The sequence below is a fragment of the Oncorhynchus masou genome, unplaced genomic scaffold (assembly GCF_036934945.1).
Source record: "Oncorhynchus masou masou isolate Uvic2021 unplaced genomic scaffold, UVic_Omas_1.1 unplaced_scaffold_2___fragment_4___debris, whole genome shotgun sequence".
In the NCBI taxonomy this organism is placed as follows: Eukaryota; Metazoa; Chordata; class Actinopteri; order Salmoniformes; family Salmonidae; genus Oncorhynchus; species Oncorhynchus masou.
In genome coordinates, this window is record NW_027016543.1 from 212,250 (window position 1) to 235,557 (window position 23,308).

Here is a 23,308-nt window from a genome sequence, read left to right on the forward strand (position 1 = left end):
TAAACGTTTGGAGTATCTTCATCCATTGTCCTGTTGTATTTTTTAGAATTGTTTTCAAAACCTTTTAACAATTTTGTTGACTGCTGCTTGAAGAAGAGAATCTCAGGATATGGGATAGTCTATAGGACAAACTGCCTCTCGCTCTCGCTCTCTCTCGCTCTTTCTCTGACACACACACACACACACACACACACACACACACAGCATGATGGTGCCCTGAGGGGTTGGTGGGGGTTTATGACGAGATTAAGAGCAGCTTGAGACCCCAGGCAGGCCCGGAAATGATGTGGTCAGAACACAGAGGCCCACAGAGCACTGTCTGGGTGGGGTGGGAGAAGAAGAGAGCCATTCTATAGATTAAGTCTGTCAAACTAGCAACAAGAACAAGATCTCAGAGTCTGTCAAACTAGCAACAAGAACAAGATCTCAGTCACAACCTACTTTCCGTATAGAAGAGTGATAGGGACTTCAGAACTATTGCTTCTCAAGACATCACACAATATGAAACCGCCGCAGTCTTGTTTGGTGACTATGTCCTAGGTGACATTGTCTAGTTGTTGCAGGTCAGAAGTTGGAGCGGCCTGAGTTGAAGTGACTTGCCACCATTGAGATTTAGTGAAGCAGCTGTCATATTCCAGTTATCCAGAGTTGACGTCTGTGTAGCAGGGTTGTGCTAATTTACTGCTAATAGAACTCAGTGTCAGGTTTTGATGGTCTCTGCAGCCAATCAAATACTTCATAGCAGATGGTGATGTTACTCTGAGCCAATAGATTTCTGTGTTGCAGATGTGGATGAAATTTGGAGCCAACAGAAGTTTGAGTAGCAGGTGCAGACTGTTCTTTGAACCAATGGAAGTTTGAGTAGCAGATGTGGATGTTACTTGGGAGCACGTGTTTTTGTTATTGGAAGCTAATGGAAGTCTGAGGTACAGATTTTGCCCTCACTCAGTAGCCAATAGAAAGATGTGTTTCAGGCGTTTGATCGACAGACAGTATGCAACATTTATCACAAATTGCATCCATTGACAACCTTCAAGTCAGTGGAATCTTCACCTTGTTTGGGGTGTGATAGCTCTCTGTTTGACGTATGTCTATAAGCATTGTTCCTAACATAACTGAACTGTTTTCACAGCATCCACCGTTGCTGACAATGGAAGGAGAAGTTGCCTTCGACTGAAGGTGTTTGTCAGACCAGCAAGTAAGTGGATTTCTGAAAGAACATTCTATTTTCTATTTCTTTCAAACTGTGAAAAAACTTTAAATGCATTGTGTGAGAGTCGAATATCAATCTTGGGCTCGCTGTGAATGTTCATGTCCCACCCTTTCCTTTTGTTGCAGACAATTGTGTGAAAACTGTCAGTGTTCACGATCGGGTCTTTGACGTCAATGAGAGGGTGGACAATTCCCTAGAACCAAGAGGTTTGTAAGACTCCATAAACTGTGTGTAGGGGTACGTGCCTGCCTGCATGCTTGAGAGTGTCTGTGTACCCGGGTATGACAAATTATATTTCCTAATACAGAATTCTGAAGGGGCTCATATTTTCCCATTGTACCATTTGAATGGATGAGTCAGTCACATAGAAAGTTGATGGAATGACAAAGTCACCACTCCATTTCATACATTAATGTTTCAGTCGTTGCAGCTAAATGATGATATCTCTTGATGTCTCAGGGATTCTTATCTCCTTCTCTCTCCCTCCTTTCTTCCTCCATCTAGATGATACCAGTCACGAATCAGCCGAGCCGTCCCGAGGTGACGTCAACTCGGTGGGCCGGGTTCAGACCACTGGCCTGCTGGTCACCTCCGCCCTGGTTCTCTGTGCAGCCATCTTGTCTTTATAGCTCCCAGCCTGAGGGTTTTAGACAGGGCGGAGTGGACCATACAACCCCCAAGGTGCACTTTTTAAAAGAAAGTCTGAGTGCCGGGGAGAGGTGGACTTCTAAGGGGGAAGACCTTTTTAAAAACTTTGCTTTGGGGAGTTAAGATGCCAAAAGCCTTTTTGACTCTCATTTTGTCATTTTACTTTCCTATAGATGTTAATATTTGAAGGTCATAGTATCCCAGTGAATTTGCTGTCCCCATCATTTCTCTCTCTCTCTCTCTCTCTCTCTCTCTCACAACACACACACACACACACACACACACACACACACACACACACACACACACACACACACACACACACACACACACACACACACACACACACACACACACACAATCACTCTCTCCTCTGTGGTCCCACCATACCTTTTGCGAGATGAAACAACGGAACAAGAACTACTAAAAATAACTTTTTTTCAAGCCCCCAAATGACTTTGATTGAGAATATGATGAAGTCTTACAGCGAGTAACTATGATCATTTGAAGATGGCTTGTGACTGATCAGATCAGCCAATGGCAATGAAGCAAAGGAATAATGGCCAATCAAATGTGGCCAAGACATACTGGCCAATCAAATGAGGACAAGGCATGCTGGTCAATCAATGGTGATACAAGGATCCAGAGCCATTGTTGTTGCTTGGAGAAGTCCTGTTGCCAATGGGAGGGGGCTCTGTTATTTTCTTGCCTTTGAAGAGTCCATTAGAAGTTCATGAGATGGGGGTTGGATTTGATGATTCAGAGACTGGGAGTGAACGATCTTAGCTGAACCGGAAAAAAAGAAGCACTCATGTTTAGCAATTTGTGTCCTTTTAGGGGAATTAGTGATCAATTCATGTATTTTTTAAATGAATCACGTAATTCAAATTTAGCAAGCAACACGGGTGTATATTTGCGAGGAGCCTGGGAGTTGATATGGTATTTTGTCAGGCAAATGTATTTTCCTATTTATTGTTGAGTCCTTGTGCTCTTTCCCTTTTCTGAATGTTCTGGTTCAGTCACTGTAACTAGTGCAGAGACAAGCCCAAAACATCCCACCACTTAAAAGCACCAGTCTCTCTTTTTATTTTGGAAAGGTGTAGTTATATATTTCATACACATGTAATATCTGGGCTTGGACTCAAAATGGAATTGGATTGTTTTTATCTAACAGAGTTCAGGGAAGAGGACATAGTTGGATGTTGTATCAGGGTGTAAGAATGTGTGTTATAACTGTGTTTCTTCCCTGTAACAGTAAACACAAACTGTATGTGTCCTAACAAGTCAGCCCATATTACCATCCACTGCTTCTTTTCAACATTGTCATAACCTCTACAAAACTACAATTATGTACTGTACATAAACAAAAAGTTCAGGGATGACTCTATAACTAGTACGATTAGTTTCAATTATGTTCTTAGTAATATTCTTGAGTTTTTCCCCAAGCAAACAACAAAAACCTTCATTGATATTGATAGGTCAGCGACCATTCAGTGATGATCAACCCACACGTTCCAACAGGTCCAACGTTTCTCCAAAAGTTGAAGGTAGGTTGTGGCAACGTTAGTTTCATCTGTAGCAGCTGCAGCTCTAGTGTGATTTAGCCGTGTCTTTGATGCTGTGAGGAGCGGTGTCCAGACCACATGCTGGGGGGCCATGCGCTAGTTATTTCTGGAATGAGAAGAATCGACCACCAGGAGGGAGAACGAGAGATGAGAGAGAGTGAGGAAGAGAGGTGTCCTATTCAGTCTCTGGATAGGTTCACTAGCAGGGAGAGAGAAGTGTCCTGTTCAGCCTCTGGATAGGTTCACTAGCAGGGAGAGAGAGGTGTCCTGTTCAGCCTCTGGATAGGTTCACTAGCAGGGAGAGAGAGGTGTCCTGTTCAGCCTCTGGATAGGTTCACTAGCAGGGAGAGAGGTGTCCTGTTCAGCCTCTGGATAGGTTCACCTAGCAGGGAGAGGGAGGTGTCCTGTTCAGTCTCTGGATAGGTTCACTAGCAGGGAGAGAGAGGTGTCCTGTTCAGCCTCTGGATAGGTTCACTAGCAGGGAGAGAGAGGTGTCCTGTTCAGTCTCTGGATAGGTTCACTAGCAGGGAGAGAGAGGTGTCCTGTTCAGCCTCTGGATAGGTTCACTAGCAGGGAGAGAGATGTGTCCTATTCAGTCTCTGGATAGGTTCACCTAGCAGGGAGAGAGAGGTGTCCTGTTCAGCCTCTGGATAGGTTCACTAGCAGGGAGAGAGAGGTGTCCTATTCAGTCTCTGGATAGGTTCACTAGCAGGGAGAGAGAGGTGTCCTGTTCAGCCTCTGGATAGGTTCACTAGCAGGGAGAGAGAGGTGTCCTGTTCAGCCTCTGGATAGGTTCACTAGCAGGGAGAGAGAGATGTCCTGTTCAGCCTCTGGATAGGTTCACTAGCAGGGAGAGAGAGTCTGTGTCCTATTCAGTCTCTGGATAGGTTCACTAGCAGGGAGAGAGGTGTCCCGTTCAGCCTCTGGATAGGTTCACTAGCAGGGAGAGAGAGGTGTCCTGTTCAGCCTCTGGATAGGTTCACTAGCAGGGAGAGAGAGGTGTCCTGTTCAGCCTCTGGATAGGTTCACTAGCAGGGAGAGAGAGGTGTCCTGTTCAGCCTCTGGATAGGTTCACTAGCAGGGAGAGAGAAGTGTCCTGTTCAGTCTCTGGATAGGTTCACTAGCAGGGAGAGAGAGGTGTCCTGTTCAGCCTCTGGATAGGTTCACTAGCAGGGAGAGGGAGGTGTCCTGTTCAGTCTCTGGATAGGTTCACTAGCAGGGAGAGAGAGGTGTCCTGTTCAGTCTCTGGATAGGTTCACTAGCAGGGAGAGAGAGGTGTCCTGTTCAGCCTCTGGATAGGTTCACTAGCAGGGAGAGAGAGGTGTCCTGTTCAGCCTCTGGATAGGTTCACTAGCAGGGAGAGAGAGGTGTCCTATTCAGTCTCTGGATAGGTTCACCTAGCAGGGAGAGAGAGGTGTCCTGTTCAGCCTCTGGATAGGTTCACTAGCAGGGAGAGAGAGGTGTCCTGTTCAGCCTCTGGATAGGTTCACTAGCAGGGAGAGAGAGGTGTCCTATTCAGTCTCTGGATAGGTTCACCTAGCAGGGAGAGAGAGGTGTCCTATTCAGTCTCTGGATAGGTTCACCTAGCAGGGAGAGAGAGGTGTCCTGTTCAGCCTATGGATAGGTTCACCTAGCAGGGAGAGAGAGGTGTCCTGTTCAGTCTCTGGATAGGTTCACTAGCAGGGAGAGAGAGGTGTCCTGTTCAGCCTCTGGATAGGTTCACCTAGCAGGGAGAGAGAGGTGTCCTGTTCAGCCTCTGGATAGGTTCACCTAGCAGGGAGAGAGAGGTGTCCTGTTCAGCCTCTGGATAGGTTCACTAGCAGGGAGAGAGAGGTGTCCTGTTCAGCCCAGAGGTAATTTTTACCACCAGAGGACTGGAATGAGTAATGAGGAGAGAGAAAAGGCCAGCTGAGATCAATAGTGATGGGCTTCTCAAACACAGGAACACGGTAAATATTTCCCTCCACTGTCTGATACACAGTCTATTTAGTGTACTGACACCAACTCACATCCTTTGTAAAGGGGATGGACTATCACAGAAATACATTAGCCTCTGCCTCTGTTGGCTGCAAGTGTGGGATTCAGTTTGAACAAGTCTTTAAATAAGAAAAGCTGAAATGCATTGTGACTGACATCATTCACTTCAGCCAGTCAATGTTGGGAAACACGGATCAGCTTGTCTCATGGATACTGTGTATCCAGCTGTAGTCTCATATAATGTAGTGTTAGAGCAGTGGATCTCACACCTCTTTGAAGGACAACCGCAGTTAACAAAGACATTTTGTTAATGCTGTTAGTGAGAGAATAAAGTCAATGTTGGATATCAAAAACTGTTGATTACATTTGTTTAATATCTTTTAGTAGGAAAAACATGATCAATGTTACAGTCCATATATTTTGTGTAAGGTTTTCACATATCAATGTTATAGTGTGTGTGTGGAGGTTGAAGTGCCCAAGTTAAGGGCTCTACTATTGGAAGTGCACTATATCCATCCATGCTCATCCAAGAACCGTACTGCACTCCCATCGCCCTCCTCTTTTGACCAGAGCTTAGTAGTATTTGCATCTGAAATGTGGTTTAGGCGCCTAATGTTTTGAGTCCATGTACATGCTTAGTTTGTCTGTGGTCCCTCTTAATCTTCACTACAATGGTTTCAGAGGAAGCTTCAGTAGTCAGCAGCACCATGCTGTTATCTGAATTCAGGAGATTTTGTAAAGCTTGTTAAGTGTTGGTTTTCTGTCCATATCACAATGTCATGAATCAGTTAACTTGTGTAATTTTCCATTCAAAAGTTGATGTACAGTATGAGATGCAGTTGTGTTACAGGGTGAATTGAGTCTTTTAGGAGGAGCTCTTCACCTGGCACCTGTTACTGTAGCCATGTAGCCTGAACCTGACACCACTGTGCCCTCCTATGTCCTCTGTCCCTGTCCTCTGTCGCTGTCCTCTGTCCCTGTTGTCTGTCCCTGTTCTCTGTCCCTGTCCTTTGTCCTTGTCCCCAGTGACTGTCTGTTATCCCAGCTCTATTGTCCTCACTTCCCCAGACTGTTGTAACTCCTCCCTCTCTCCCCGGTCCAACTCTCTTCACCAGAATGTTCTGCAAATGTACTGTATTTCATACGAAGGCCATTATTTGTAAATACACAAATGTGTTGGAGCAGCTATGACTAACTACAAAAAAAGATTTAATAAAAGTTATTTGTCATTGTTGTAATTATTGTGTCTCTCATTTGTATTATCTTTTCCATTTTATGTAAATTGAATCCCAACTGTTTTGCCTAATGGATGGAAAATCCAATAGATTCCAAGCTTTTGTTCATTGCTCTTTGACAAAAATTGAAGAGATGACAACAACTGTCAATTAGCAGTATGCATTAGGCATACAAAGTTGTTTAATTACACGCCCCACTACTGAACAGCTGTCACTTTATTATCTGAAATGAATTCACAAATAGAAAAACAACACAACTTCAAACAATCATGCTTGAACCTGCAATGTGTTGAGTGATTTCCTAGGATCTCTGCCAAAAGCTGCTAGGCTTCGCTCTCATTACCCTTGCTTTCTCTCCGTGTTGTCTCTCACCCCCCCCCCCTCTCTCTCTCATGAGAGCAGACCGTGGTTTTGACACTGAAGCCCTTTGCCAAACAGCAGTGTAGTTCATGTTCTGATATCTCTGCCAATTACAATACAAGTGAGAGCTTCAGAGACCTTATCAGACATTTAGGCTACATCCTAATAGAGACCCTGGGAACCAAACAACAACTAAAGAAAAAGAACAGAGTTCTCAATCATTCTCAGAATCATTATAACGATAATGTGTTTTGTCTTCAACAACAAGACAGTTGAACAACAGTATACAAGATTGGTGGAGAAAAGAGCTGCCTCATTTAAGGCAGAAGACCTGTGAATAGTTTTTTAATGTATATATTTTTTTACACCCCTTTTCCTCCCCAATTGGTAGTTACAGTCTTGTCCCATTGCTGCAACCGTATGGACTCGGGAGAGGCGAAGGTCAAGAGCCATGCGTCCTCCAAAACACAATCCTCCAAGCTGCACTGCTTCTGGACACAATGCCCACTTAACCTGGAAGCCAGCCTCACCAATGTGTCAGAGGGGCGGCAGGGTAGCCTAGTGTTTAGAGCGTTGGACTAGTAACCGAAAGCTAACAAGGTACAAATCTGTCGTTCTGCCCCTGAACAGGCAGTTAACCCACTGTTCCTAGGCCGTCATTGAAAATAAGAATGTGTTCTTAACTGACTTGCCTAGTAAAATAAAGGTAAAAAAAAGAGGAAACACTGTACACCTGGCAACCGTGTCAGTGTGCATGGACTGCCACAGGAGTCGCTAGAGTGCGTTGGAACAAGGACAACCTGGCCAAAGCCTACCCTCACCCGAACGATGCTGGGCCAATTGTGCACCACCTAATTGGTCTCCCAGTCACGGCCAGCTGCAACACAGCCTGGAATCGAACCTGGATCTATAGTGACACAGCTAACACTGCGATGCAGTGCCTTAGACCGCTGCGCCACTCGAGAGGCCCCTTGGTTTCTTTGACCCTTTCTTCCTCTCCTAATCCAGTGACACCTAAGCCTATGATCACACTTCATCATATTGCTGAGGGTAGCATCCACACTGATATTCTCAGCCAGCACTGTGGTCTGGTATGCTAACTCACAGAATGTAATTTACTTTTAGTAAACAATGGATAAGGGTTATCCTCGCTCATGAATGTCTGTACAGTGTGTACAGTAAGCCAGACTCCAAATAGCTCTGTATCGCATTGTGGAGGGTCAGGTGAAGTATATTCACTTTCCATATCCATCCTCTCTCTGGTTGAGATGAGTAAATTGCCCTGTTCTCTTCAACGGGATTAGGCAGAGAGATTTATGTCTGTTCTGTGGATCAACTTCTGACAATGAAGCTCCAGTGATTAATGCCAGGGATATGTTTCCACCCATGGGAGTGTGTCGTACATACTTCATTTTATATGATCAGTGTAAGATTGGATTACTATTAATGTGTTATTAAATATAAACCACCTCAGATACAGACACAGAGAGAGAGAGGAAAAAGATGAGAGGTGGTATAGCTGGATCATCTTTCTTTGAAATGAAAGCCTAGAAGCTGTTTTCTGTCTTTCTCCATCTGTGGTGAGTCTCGCTCAACAGATGCCTTAGCGGGAGGTATGAGCGCATTTAACCTTTATTTAACTAAGCAAGTCAGTTAAGAACAAATTCTTATTTACAATGACAGCCTACCTACGACGATGCTGGGCCAATTGTGTGCCGCCCTATGGGACTCACAATCACGCCGGATGTGACACAGCCTGGATTCGAACCAGGGACTGTAGTGACGCCTCTTGCACTGAGATGCAGTGCCTTAGACCGCTGCGACATTCGGGAGCATCACCTTCATTAACTCAGTCGCAAGGAAAACCTGCCGCCTTGAGAAATGTCAACAACAGGAAGCGTACTGTAGTCTGTCTGCCTGATGTTTAGTCTGGCCGATAACCGTGGGGCACCATGATATCACAGCTTTGTTGGATCTACACAGTCAGCAATGGAAGGTCAGCTGCTTAAGACTGGAGATCTGCATCCTGCATAGATGAAGGAGAGACTTATGGAAAGTATTCATTAGCCATGCATATAGGTGCATGTTTTCAATAGTTAGCAGCTGGATGTTCTGATTGAAGTATGTCTTTTGAGGGATCCAGTTACAGATACACTGTATCTTGAGAGCAAAATGGGATTTAATGAACAAATTCAAGCTTTGTTTATGTGAAACATAATTAACTGAGTGGTACGATATACATTAGATGTCTTCTAATTCCTGATATTCTTGTTTCCGCCTCATATCACTGTCACGCCTCACATGGCTACTTAATTTGATCTCACCGGGGAAGCTTAAGGAAAAAGAATGGTCCAGGAATAAGATGTGACATCAGTAGCCAAAAAGATGGTATCATCTCTTTAGAAGACAAAACTTTCTGTCCCCTTTTGCGCCCCAGGAAACTCGCATGATGAGAAAGCCTGTTTTAAAATCATCCTCAGAAATCCTACTGCCGTACTGTACTTGGCTAGGGACAGCTTACTGGACGTTAGATAATAGACTTCACAATGGCTCAGTGGCTAATCTTAGGCCCTATTACTGAAATGAAGTGGTACTGTATTCAGTTTTATATAGGCCATCTGGAACTCTACTCAAAACTCTATAAATAAGATGGGGTATTCATCTCCCACTTCTCTCAATGGCAGAGATGGCCCTGAGCTGAATGGGATTTCTGAGGAGAGAGACGGAGCAAGAGAAAACAGAGAAAACAGAGAATACATTTCTCAGATTGACTGGAGTCCTAAATCTATAATCCAGACAGACACATGTAGGTCTGGACAAGAAAATTAATTGAACAAGTGAAGAATGGCCTCTTTTTCTGATCGATGAGAATTGCTGAAATGTTTTCACTTTGAACTAGAATGGTTGATTCTCCTACGTACCTGTGATAAGGCATTACTTCAGGCGTGGAAAAGTTTTAATTCTTGGAAGTTCCCACTTTAACAGGGGAGATAGTTCAACTTCTGTAGTAACATCACATGTATTGGATTGTGAAAGTCATCCTACAGTGCTCTGGGCAGTACTGATGGGTCATGAGGAGTTTCTGCTCCTAGTATGATTCCACTTTTGCTTTGAATTGTGGGATAATAACATAACAAGACCACAAACAACATGCTTTACACAAGCTTGGGCACTTGGGATAGCAGAGTCCTCTAGGCTACAGCAGCAGGCGATCTCAGCAGCCTCGGGCCCCAGGGGGCCACCTGGCCCACTATACACTCACACACACATCCCAGGAGCCGGCTCACAGACAGGACAGAACAGCTCAACAACACACAAATTCACGGAGGAAACAGCTACAGTCTCTGCTCTGCAGAATTAGAACAAAGGTAAATGGGACAGTCAGTGGTATGTGTCAGACAGAGTTTAAGTATGGGAGCCAGTCTGTAGTGCTTGTGTCTGTGTGAGAAAAGAGAGAGTCAAAAAGATGGTAAATTAACAGTGATTCAGTTGTTAAATGGCAGTAGTAGGTGTAATTAGAGCACAGATTATGCTGTCTTGTTAAGGGGTAGATATTCTCTTTACTGACTGATAATATATACAGTAGGTACACACACACACACACACACACACACACACACACACACACACACACACACACACACACACACACACACACACACACACACACACTTCATTCCTTCCTTTGTGTCCAGAAATCTCCCAGTGTTTGACATTCCCTCCTTTTATAGGCCAGTCCTTTGTTAATTAGGGTGAATTAATTTATTGCTCAGTTAATTAGCATGGCTTTACAGTTTGGTGACACCTGACCAAAATGCATGTTCAGAAGTGACACACAGAGTTTCCATGTGAGCTGTGGTCCAGAAGGGTGTTGTGGCTAGCAGACAGAGGCTGTAGGGTTTGACAGATGACTGACTATGGTTCATTACTCACCCACTGCTACTCACAGGCACAACTCCCAGTGCATGCTGGGAGCAGGTAGGGAGTTATGGACACAGCCAATGAGATGTGTTGTTACTGAGAGATCTACTGGGTCATACAGGGTCCTGTGTGGCTCAGATGGTACATCATGACACCTGCAATGCCAGGGTTGTGGGTTTGATTCCCACAGGAGACCAGTACAAACATGTATGCACTCAGTACTGTAAGTTGTTCTGGATAAGAGTGTCTGTTAAATGACTCAAATGTTATAAATGAGACAGTAACAGTTCTTCCCTCAGACCCCAAATATGACCCTTTACCTATGAACACAGTTGCTAAAAAGGTGGAAAGGAGGAGGTAGGAAAAGCCAGGTGTTATATAATACTGGGTAGACACAATGATACTTTTAGTCTTTCCTCTGCAATATAGGCATTGTCCAGATCTGAGCTCCCTCAGCTGGGTTGAAGCAATGTACACACAGCATACGCTTTCTGTCTGACAATGCTTTTTCCATACGTTGTCAAAACCTCCTCGATAATCTAAACTCACAGAGGCGAGTGAAAGAGAATATTTGTCTTGGCTTCAAATGTGCCAGGCAGAAATTAGGCATGTTTAAGAATAACAAGGCATGTCAAAGTTCTGCAGTAATGTTGAAATGTCCCATTAGTGAAAGAAGAGAGGAGGAGTGTTAAGGAGCAGTTGGAGGCTGTTGGCTTTCTGGTACCCAGTCAGTGTGTAGGGGTCAAAGGTCATACACATCCTTACACTAATATTCCCACACAAAGGCTACTCTCTCTCCCACTCACCACAACTCTGGCATTAGGGAAACACTTTGGTTTTCCACAAGAATGATGACTAAGACAGAGGCTTCGGTACATTTAGTTTTCCACTATATTTCTTTTTGCTCTCTTTTTACAGTACAAGTAGGGAAACAGCCAACTGTTTTATGCCCATTCACAATTCACAGCACTGTGATAAAACTTGTTTCAGTGGTGAATAAAACCCAGTAACAGAAGTCAACCGGATCAATTTGTATCTGTTCAGGAAACAGACCATTAGTAAATAATCAGATATATAACTCAATGAGCCAAGTCTCATGTTGTACTTCGAGCCAGTTATGGCTTCCTCTCCCAGCATGTTTTCTAATGAGCCAGTTAATATCTTTCTCTGGGCTCATACCAGTGGTACTACTGCCAATAGGGTGCAGCCTTCAGATGGACAAAACTCAGGAGAAAGCAAATAAAGCCAGTGTTTCATATTTAGTGATAGTGAATGAATACTCCATTCATCAGTGTTCTCTATCCTCAGTCCAATGTTCTCTCATACATGAGAACAGTAAATTGTCTGCAGTATGTGGTCTATGCCATTGAGAGGGAACATGTCAATGGAAAGTTACAGAGGTTAAACTGCAGAAGAACTGTGAAGGAACTCAAACCACCATCCTTAGTTTTTTAGATCAAGGAAAGGCTAGACCTGGTTCACTGTGTATTACTTCTTTTTATCTGGCCGGTATGTTTGCGCTAATGGTTGTCCAACTCCTACACAGGTCTTTATCGTAGTCTTTCATGTCAACAAGGAACACATCCACCCACCACAATCAGGAGATTCTGTATCATAACATTCTCAGCTTCCTTTTATCTAGACTCACAGAACAGAATAGAACTGGTATGTAAAGCTGGAACCCTTCATCGAATCAAAGATGCGGCTGGAACTCTGTCAAGAAAGAAACGTAATGAGATGTGAGGCGTTCCGAGTCAGTCCCGTTGAGAGTTCCCCCCTGCTTCCCTTGCCAAACGTCTGAGGCCGGCCGCAGGTCAGCGCTGCTCTGTGATTTATGTGAGTCTTTATCAGACATAATGAGCCTTTTCAAAATTAGCTTATCAGAAGCCAGCCAGCGCTTTGTCAGTCCTGACCCACGCAAACACAGCTGCTTCTTAACGATGGCGAACCCGGGGTTTCTGTTTAATGGGCGGATATCGCGGCTACGGTCGCAGGCGGCCGCAGCTTGTTATGCCATTTCTTGAGAACGGCTCTCACCTCGGCACAGGAATGCACCGGCTTCATTCTCTCCCTGCTTCCACAGCCCTTTGAGTTTTTAGAGGGATGGTAAATCACCTTTCTATATAGCCATCCGCTGACTGCAGGTGTCAACATTGTTCATGGAAATGTAGACATATCACTGAGTCCACTGAGCACCGTGCATCTGTCTAAACTCCAGCTATCATCAGCTTAGTCACCACAAAAGTGACCCACCTGGGGAAGTGAAGCCTTAAGAATCCCATTATGCTGAACGTTCATTCTACCCTCCCATTTAAACCCTGCGGAAGTGCTCTGTTGCAGACAGTTATCTTGCATTTCTGAATGCATGATTGACAGGATTTGGCTGAACCCTTCAATCTACAGATTCATGAATGTGGCAATTCATCAGCAGTGGAGGCAGGCTATCACTTTGGCTGTTTACGAAGACAGTTTAAAAGGCAGGGTTATACTGTAATCACAAGGAGCTCTCTATTCAGACTTCTGTTTATTAGTGTGTCAGACCCACTGGGCACAAACTGGTTTAATCAACTTTGTTTCAACATAATTTGTCAACGTGTTGTGACGTGGAATCTACGTGGAAAATACATTGGATTTGACAAACTGTAGTTTTGAGTGTATAATTTCAACAACAGGATTATGTTGTCATGGTAACTACATTTTAACGGCAGTGTGCCCTCTCTGTGCCCTCTCTGACCACAACTGATGCAGAAGGAGACCTCCTCCAGTTCCCCTAGATGCAGCCCCCCCCTAACTCCATGGGTGTTGGAGCGGGAGTGCTGGGGGGCGGAACAGGTGAAAACAATCAAGACAAAACCAACAGAAAAGAAAAAGGAATCGATGGCAGCTAGTAGACTGGTGACGACGACCGCCGAGCGCCGCCCGAAACAGGGAGAGGAGCCACCTTCAGAGGAAGTCGTGACATGCGTGTCCTGATCGCTAGTGGTGTGGGTGGACAAAATCAACATGCTATTGTTTCAATTCAACCTAGAATTCAACAAAAAATAGACAGTACAATAGGACTAGGGTTTCAAGCTCTGGTTATTCATTTTGTATTTACAGTAAATAATACAGTAAATAATGCAGTAAATCAAGTTAAGGCTATCTTGCAAACAAATGTAACATTCAACCTTATGGTCACATTCTTTGGTTACTGTAACTATACATATCTTCTTGAGTTTGAGTTTGAGTTTATTTTTATTTTTACAGGGACAGTGCACATTAATCAACGTTTCAGTAAAAGTGCCGGTTTTAGCCAGCCGGCTAATTTTCAACCGCAGTCCCTGGGCAGGTTATTAAAAACAATTACAATATAGACAATAGCAACATAGAACAAGCAAGACATAGCAACATAGGACAAGCAAGACGTAGCATACAGACAGAGCAACATAGAGCAAAAAGCAGCAAGACAAAATTCATAAAAGCAAGTGTTTCCACACCTCACTAGCTACAGACAACAGACAACATGGAAAGCAGCAACACACAGCTAGGGACCATGTTCACAAATCTGATTGACCTTTAGCCATGTCTTCAAGCATTTTGTGAAAGTGTGATATGTGGTGCAGTTATGTGTGTCTGATGGCAGTGTATTCCAGACATGGGAAGCTCTCACAGAGAATGCAGATTTACTAAAGGTGCTTTTCCTTAGGGGAACTATACAGTCACCTCTCATGGCAGACCTTGTGGATCTGCTGCCATATGTCTGGGTTTTCTGTTTAACAAAAATATTGAGTGGAGGGGGAGCCAGGCCATTAAGGATCTTGAATACAAGACATGCGTCGGTGTATTGCACAAGATTTTTCCAACTCAAGAGCTCATGCTTTCTAAGGATGTGACAATGATGATGGCTATTGGGCTTCCTATCAAGCACTTTGAGAGCCTGTTTGTAGACAGACTGAATAGGTTTTAATGTTGTACAGCAAGCTTGGGCCCAACTAGTCAAGCAGTATGTTAAGTGGGGGAGTATCATAGAGTTGAAGTACAGTTTTGCTACCTCTGTAGTCAAACAATTTCATATAAATCGGAAGTTAGCTAGGTTGAATTTAGTTATTTGAATTACCTTTTTCACATGCTTTTTAAAAGAGAGGTTGGAATCAAGTATGATGCCAAGGTACTTAAAATCGGATACCACCTGGAGCTTCTCCCCTGACACATAGACATCTGGCTCAGTAGCATCTGTTGCCCTCTTTGTGAAGAACATGCAAACAGTTTTTTCACATTGAGATGCAAACACGAGTCACTGAGCCACTTTGTAACCTGGACCATTACAGTAGTGAGTTCTTGTGCAGCTTGTTGTTTGCTCTTTGCATGCACATATATCACTGTATCATCTGCATACATTTGAACTTCAGACCCAGTACAGACAGAAGGCAGATCATTAATGTACAGGCTGAACAGGAGGGGCCCCAGTATTGACCCTTGGGGCACGCCCACATCATAGCTACGATAGGGCGACAGCTCATTGCTCACTCTGACACACTGAGTTCTGCCTTCAAGGTATGATTTCATCCATCTCAAGGCATCAGGGGAAAAGTTGAACTTTGACAATTTTGTGATGAGAATCTCATGGTTAACAGTATCAAAAGCCTTCCTTAGGTCCAGAAACACAGCCCCAACAGCACCCCCTTTGTCCATCTTGGACTTCACATTTTCCAGAAGAAAGCAGTTGGCCGTTTCTGTGGAGTGTTTCGCTCTGAAGCCAAACTGCATGGAGTGTAATGTGAAGGGGCTGTTGTTGAGGTGGGCAATCAGTTGTTCTGCTACACACTTTTCAACAACCTTTGACACCACAGGTAGTATACTAATGGGCCTGGAGTTACTCACGTCAGCAGGGTCGCCTGATTTAAAGATGGCCGTTATTATGGTCGACTTCCATACCCTTGGAAACACACCGAGACCAATAGATGTGTTGGTGACCTTAGTAATGGGGCCAATGAGTGACTCTTTGTAGTTTTTAAGAAAGGTAGAGTCCATCCCAAACACATCTTTGGCTTTAGAGTTCTTTAGTGAGCTAATCACCTTGTTCACCTTTGACTCAGAAACCTCCCTTATGACGAAGACAGGTTGAGTGTCATTCACTAGCACTGAGCCCAAGAAACCGGTGGAGGGGTTCTGTGTCAGTGCCCTGACAGAGTCAATAAAGTAGGAATTGAAGGCTATTGCTATTTCGACTGCATCCTGTGTTAGATTGTTATTCACCATGATTTCTAGTCTTTTTGCAGTGTTACTATGGTCTTTCCCTGTTAACTTTTTTAGATTCTCCCATATCAATTTAGAATGTCCCTTTGCTTCACCAATTATGTTAATAAAAAAGTTTGCCTTGGCCTGTCTGATTTCTTTCATCACCTTATTTCTCAACATGGTAAACCTACGTCTGTCATGCTCTAATTTAGATTTTAGGGCTATTTTTAGAGCATAATCTCGTTCTTTCTTATTAAACATTATACATTCATCTTATAAAACGTATATATCCAAGATAGTTCATCGCAGCTCTGTGAAGATCTTCACAATTACTGTAATAATCTGCACAATCCAGGTAATTTGGTTCTGCTATTAGATGAAGCACAGTGATAACACATTAATCTGTTGTGTATATATAAACAAAATATCAGACAATGTATTCCCATTTGAACTTTTCTGTGTTTTAAATGGGTGATAGCGCAGCGATAGACATTTGGGTGACAACTAAACGAAAAATCAAACATTGATTTTTCATTGGATTTTTGTTGTGCTTTTACATGGTTGAATGCATAGTGATAACACATTGGACATTTCAACTAACTTCTGGCTGTGTAATGGGTAAATATGGGATTTAATCTCATTGATCAATGTCTCAACTAAATATGACTAAATTCTCCACGTTGAAATGATGTTGTGCTCCCAGTGGGGAGTTCTAGTGCTTGAATCATTAGGTTCACAGGCTGAAGAGGAGCAGGTAGTAACAAAACACTCACAATGAGGTGTGTAAGTAGAAGAATGACTCATAGATTAGTCATTATTTCATTTTTTTTACAAGATCCAAGCTTGAATCATTTCTAAATTAATAGGCATATGCCAGTAAAACTTCAAGAGATCAATAACGATGTTCCAGGTGACTATTCATCGAGCCTAAACCCTTCAGAGCACAAGGAAGCTTTGCTTTCAGAGAAAGTCTTGTGATTGCAATTGGGGTTCACGAATAATATATGAACACTCCAGTCTTCAAGGAGCAATGTGCTTAGTAGGCCTACATTTTATGAGGAGGCCTTGGCTGTGAAACATTCAGAAAAGCTTCAGTGTCGTGGAAAATGTGTGGGTGGCAGGTAACCTAGCGGTTAACAGCATAGGGTCAGTAACTGAAAGGTTGCTGGTTTGAATCCCTGAGCCAACTAGGTGAACAATCTGTCAATGTCCCTTTGAGCAAGACACTGAACCGAAATTGCTCCTGTAAGTCGCTCTGGATAAGATTGACTGCTAAATTACTGAAATGCACTTGAAACAAATGCCCTCTAATAAATGGCCATCCATCTTCAATACAAATGGTCTCTCTGCAAAGCATTTTCATAAATAGCCTAACTCAATCTTCCATGTTGATTTGCCAGATTTTCATGATGTCTTGCATTTCCATAAATTGATGAGAAATGAGTGGCAATGGGAGAAACGTGATGCCACACAAAATGCTGAGAGGTCTAGATTGTGGGGCTTTCAGAACAATCTCTGGACCACATGAGTGCATTTTCCCTGCACTGCAATTAAAGCAGTTCATTTTCGTAAGAAGCAAGTACCAACTTCCAATTCAGAGCTTCATTCGTCATTAGATTAATCCTAAGTGTTCAGTCATAAATGGATCCACTGGAAAATACTTAATTACAAAATTATGCAGATGCATTTTAAGATGTCAACTTCCTTTGCCAATCCTCACAATTAAAAACGTGTAACCAACCACTAAATCAAGGAACTTTTTCCAACTGTTGAAATGCTGGGCATCCCCCCATACAGTCACAGTAAGTCAGTTAAATGGCAATATTATTTACCATTCTCTAATTAAAATCTCCAAGCTTCAGGTTCCCAGCATGCTTCACTGCATGGTGCCTACATAGCCAGACTTAGGACCACTTAGGACCACTTAGGGACACTGAAGACAGACCTGGACATCCTCAGACTCTTCTTCAGAGTCACACGGATGTAGTTAGTACATAACATAACATTTTAAATAATGCACCAAAGTACATGGAAATCAATGTACTCAAGACGCATATTTTTGTGCCTCGATGTCAACAAAACAAACAGGCTTGATGGACATCACTAAAAGGTCAGATTTGAGTGTCCTTGTTTTAAGTACAGATAAGTTCAGTATTGTGTTGTGCCACAGTGGACAAGAAAATGTAGAGAAAAAAGCTTGACTCCCTCCCTCCCTTGACTCCCACCCTCCTTCCCTTGACTCCCACCCAAAAGCTTGACTCCCTCCCTCCCTCCCACCCTGGGAGTGTCCCTCTAATGTCCCTCTAATATGTTCAGGAGTGAAATACGGAGAAACAGAGTTGACGTCTAATGGTTCCTCTGCCTCTCATACCGGTCCGTGGACATATTGTGTCCTTCAATGACTCATACGCTCCTTTAGCTCATGTTTCCATTGGTTTCAAGCCTATGGGAGCCGCAGCACACTAACCACTCTTTACGGAAAGCCAGAGCTATCAATTATTGGACACTCAGAGGAAACCAATATTTGGTCATCAGACACTGGATTGGTCACATGTGATCACCTGTTGCATTATGTTGGTTAATAATGATTTAATGGACAGAGGTCATCTTAGATCAACAGTAACCTCATCCTTACCAGAGCAAGCTTCTAATTACATCATTCAGCCTCTAAGTTTGTTTCAATATGAACAGGAAAGTAAAGAGCTGTGTGCATGTGCCCTCCATACTGACAATACTAGTTTCTTGTTTCTATTGCCTGTAAGTTACGTTACTGTATGTGGGTGATGAACAACTCATGAAAAATACTCACAGTCCATAGTTATTAATCAATCTGTTTTGAGATCACATTTTCTGCACAACAATGAACATCATATAATTGCAAAGACATTGTGCTATATAAAATTGTGAATGTAATACATTCAAAAGCCTGTGGTTGTGTGAGAAAAGTTCATGCAATCATTCAGCCTATCACCTTAAAAGCCAGCTATTATCCTTTGTGGGAGATTACTTTTCATAAGACCTCCGATTATACCGTTATCACCTTTAGGTAAGTCATCTGTTCCAACTTTCTATCCTGTTGCTGTGGTGAAAATGGTTGGATTCCAGTCATACTCTAGGGCACAACCTAATCACTGAAATGTCAGGCTAGTCATCCCCTTCCCCTGCCCTGTTCCATTACAGACATACTTAAGGCCATCTGTAGGAGGGCTGGTATTAGACAAATCAAATTGACGGTGCTGGGTGACCCTGACTGAGATTCATATCAAAGGAGAACTTTAATGATGTTATGAGGAGAAGAAGCCAGGAGGACGTTCTCATCATAAACTCATTCTCCATTTCCTGCTGAAGCCTCTTCTGTGGACCTTTTTTCAGAGAGGGATATTACATTGTCGTCCAAGACTCTCCCATAGTATCCTCCTAAACTGTCCCACAGTGCTCTGCCAGATGATCTTAAATCACCATGGGTTGGGGAACATGCAGCAGGGCTCCCTAGAGTTCACAGTGAAGTGGCTAACCTCAACGTTGTGGCTGGGAGCTCCATCCGATCATTTGCTCCACCATATTCTCTGGTCTATAATGTTTTTGACATACTACCCATACTGAGGTCATTTCCCCTATCTCCAATCAATCTGACCGCCTGTGACATACACAGTGTCAATCATCCATAAAATGTAGGCCAGTTAGTGGTGTTCTGTTTTCTAGAACATACAGTACGTACACTCTTAGAAAAAAAGGTACTATCTTGAACGTAAAAGTGGTTTTCGGCTGTTCCCATAGGAGAATCCTTTGAAGAATCCCTTTTGGTTCCAGATAGGACCCTTTCGGTTCTAGGTAGAACCCTTTTGGGTTCCATGTAGATCCCTTTCCACTGAGGGTTCTATATGGAACCCAAAATAGTTCTACCTGGAAAAGAAAAAGGATTCTAGGTGGAACCAAAATAGGGACAGCTGAAGAACCCCATTGGAACCCTTTTTCTAAGTGTACCTACTTCACTTTGCTTTCAACTACATACAGATCAATGAATTAAATGACATAAAGGCCCTTATAAGTAAACTGCAACATAATAGTGTTCATTCTCATAGGTACATACCAATGTAATCGACAAATTGAGTAGGATTAAGAGCAATTGCTCATTTTACAGGAGACAAAATAATGAATATGAGTAGAAGACCAAAACTAAAATTTCGCTAAAAATTCCATCTGTATTCCTGTCATATCACTGTATTTGCTAACACAATTGACCCCGTGCACTGGGCCAGCCACTGCAGCTCCCCACTGCAGGGCTCGAGCTGCATATTAAGATATATGCACCCAAAAAATGTAATTTTGCTATTTCCATTTTGTGCCCCTATGGTTCGCTGGAAGTCATTGCAGACAGTTGTGTCATTGAGCAGGATTACAGGGGAAAAAACATGCCAGACACCCCAAAAAACGAGGCTAGTCGGATCAAACAGAGTATTAGAAATACCCTTGCACCTATCTATCAGCTTTCATATAACCGGTGTACAAAAACAAGACACTGTGATGTAGGGGCTAACACACTTTGAAATATTACTGTAAGTGAAATTAATTGTTGGGCTGTGAATGCCAGGACATCCCAGGTGTTACTGTGAAAATACCATCTGGTTCATTAATTGGAAGTTATTCCAGACGATTACTGATCCCCTCAGGACCGGGGCGAGCACATCTCTGCATGCTGGATATCATAAGTAAGACACATCAACAAAACATTAAGAACACCTGCTCTTTCCACGACATAGACTGGCCAGGTGAATCCAGGTGAACGCTATGATCCCTTATTGACATTACTTGTTAAATCCACTTCAATCAGTGTAGATGAAGGGGAGGAGACAGGTTAAAGAAGGATTTTTAAGCCTTGAGACAATTGAGACATGGATTGTGTATGTCTGCCCTTCAGAGGGTGAATGGGCAAGACAAAAGTTTTAAGTGCCTTTGAACAGGATATGGTAGTAGGTGCCAGGTTCACTGGTTTGTGTCAAGAACTGCAACGCTGCTGGGTTTTTCATGCTCAACAGTTTCCCATGTGTATCAAGAATGGTCTACCACCCAAAGGACATCCAGCCAACTTGACCAAACTGTGGGAAGCATTGGAGTCAACATGCATCCCTGTGGAACGCGTTTGACAACTTGTAGAATCCATGCCCTGACAAATTGAGGCTATTCTGAGGGCAAAAGGTGGGGTTGCAACTCAATATTAGGAAGGTGTTCCTAATGTTTGGTATACTCAGTGTACGTCTCTACTGTGATGGGCATTGATTATGAACAGTTCAAGGTAGTGTATGTTCATACAGCTGATCTTATTGGTCCAGGATGGATGGAGGAAGTCTCATGTGACAAGGAAGGAGAATGCATTAAAACGTTGATTATTGCAACAAAAATGAATAGTTTACTCTCGAGACGATGTTAATAGGACCAAGGGCTGGTCAAAATAGAACATTGTGCTTGATCATCAACAGGGAGAACGATGGTTTTATCCAGCATGTTTAGATCCACAGAAATACAATCATGATTCTATTTATATGGTTAGATCACTGGTTACAATTTGAGCCTATAAAAAGAATGTAGCAACATGCTGTGTTCACACCTTCTCACCCATCCCCCTTCAGTACCGGACCTGTTGGGGTGAGATCGGAGCCCTGTCCCACACCCTGCCCCCTGTAACCTTGAGAGGGAGCCATTGCCCCCAACCCCTTACGGCCTAACCCCCATCACTTACCCCTGTCACCCAGGGGAGGTCAACATGGCTCTGGAGTGGGACTTGGCATATGTCACCCAAAATGTTTTAAACATATTTTGTTGTTGCTTTGGACCCTGTGTCATACACAAGTGATTGTTTCTCATGCTTCTTATGTCATATTATCCCAAACTCCATACTCCTTTCCTGGCCCTGACCCTACCCCCTAGACGTGCAGTCTGGTCATTGATAAAACCCCATTTCCCCTGTAGTGTACCTTTAAGGCTATAAGTGTACCTTTTAGCAGGATATGAGGATGGTGAGCCTCATTTGGGGAGTGAGTGATGGATTCTGTTGGTCTGTCTGTCTTATGGGTAATAAATGTGATCTCACTGAAAACAACTAATCGATCCCCAGATCTCTACATCATCTGTCCTGTCTAGGGCCCTGACTGATGGTGACACTTGTGATTAGATTCAGTTTGTGAAACAACAGGCAAGAAACTATCCAGAAAGAATGAGACAATTATTTACAATGGTAATGCACAGATTTAGACAAACCTTATATTTTTTCGGGGAACATCTCTATGGTGATTTATTGAATTTAGCAGGTTGTTTCCGTTTAGCTACCCAACATCCCTCACTCTTTCTGGTCTATCCATCACACACACAGTCACATACATGCACGCACACGCACATCAAAGTGTCAAAAAGTATGGGTTTCTTCACACACCTCAGGGCTCAGTCGACCCCTGTGCCAGATTAAATCTGACACTTGTGACCGCGCCTGACAGGGGGAAAACGAAAGAGGAGGGAAAAAAAAACCCATGGTAAGCAGGGTGTGACAGACTAATTAGGGCCTTCCTGTGAAGAGCTTTATTTTCATATTTACTTCAGAGCGACAATGGCCAAACACAAAGCTAACCCTAACAGCTCACATTACTTAGGCTGCTCTCTCTCTCTCTCTCTCTCTCTCTCTCTCTCTTTCTCACACACACACACACACACACACACACACACACACACACACACACACACACACACACACACACACACACACACACACACACACACACACACACACACACACACACACACACACACACACACACACACAGATCAACAGCTTTGCTGAGAAAATACCCCTTATGGGTGTTCTTAATTGCAGGGCCCAAGCTTTTTACCACTTAAAACACAGACAATGTAGGTGGGTAGCAGTGGTATTTGGCGGATAATGGCACTTGAGGAGATAGCTGCTGTTTTACGATCCCCTAACCAATTGTGTTTTGTGTGTGTTTTTTTGGCATTATTTGTAACTTATTTTGTAGATAATGTTTCTGCCATTGTGTATTTTGAACGAAAAGAGCTTCTAGATATTAGGACAGTGATTACTCACCCCGTACTGGAGGAATACTTTTTCTTTAACTAGTCGGACGAAAAGGATTTACTTCAGATGCCTGACAAGGCCCTCATCCCCG

At 43.3% G+C, this 23,308-nt stretch overlaps 1 protein-coding gene across 1 annotated transcript in view; it reads left to right on the top strand.

The window, feature by feature from the left end:
• LOC135538702 (ephrin-A5b-like) overlaps window positions 1-2,111 on the top strand; it is a 64,626-nt gene extending 62,515 nt beyond the window's left edge. The window contains exons 3-5 of the mRNA XM_064964605.1: window positions 1,133-1,198; window positions 1,339-1,419; window positions 1,718-2,111. Coding sequence (XP_064820677.1) covers window positions 1,133-1,198; window positions 1,339-1,419; window positions 1,718-1,842 — 272 coding nt within the window. The 3' untranslated portion in view covers window positions 1,843-2,111. The remainder of the gene's footprint in view (window positions 1-1,132; window positions 1,199-1,338; window positions 1,420-1,717) is intronic.
• The last annotated feature ends 21,197 nt before the right edge of the window (window positions 2,112-23,308 follow it).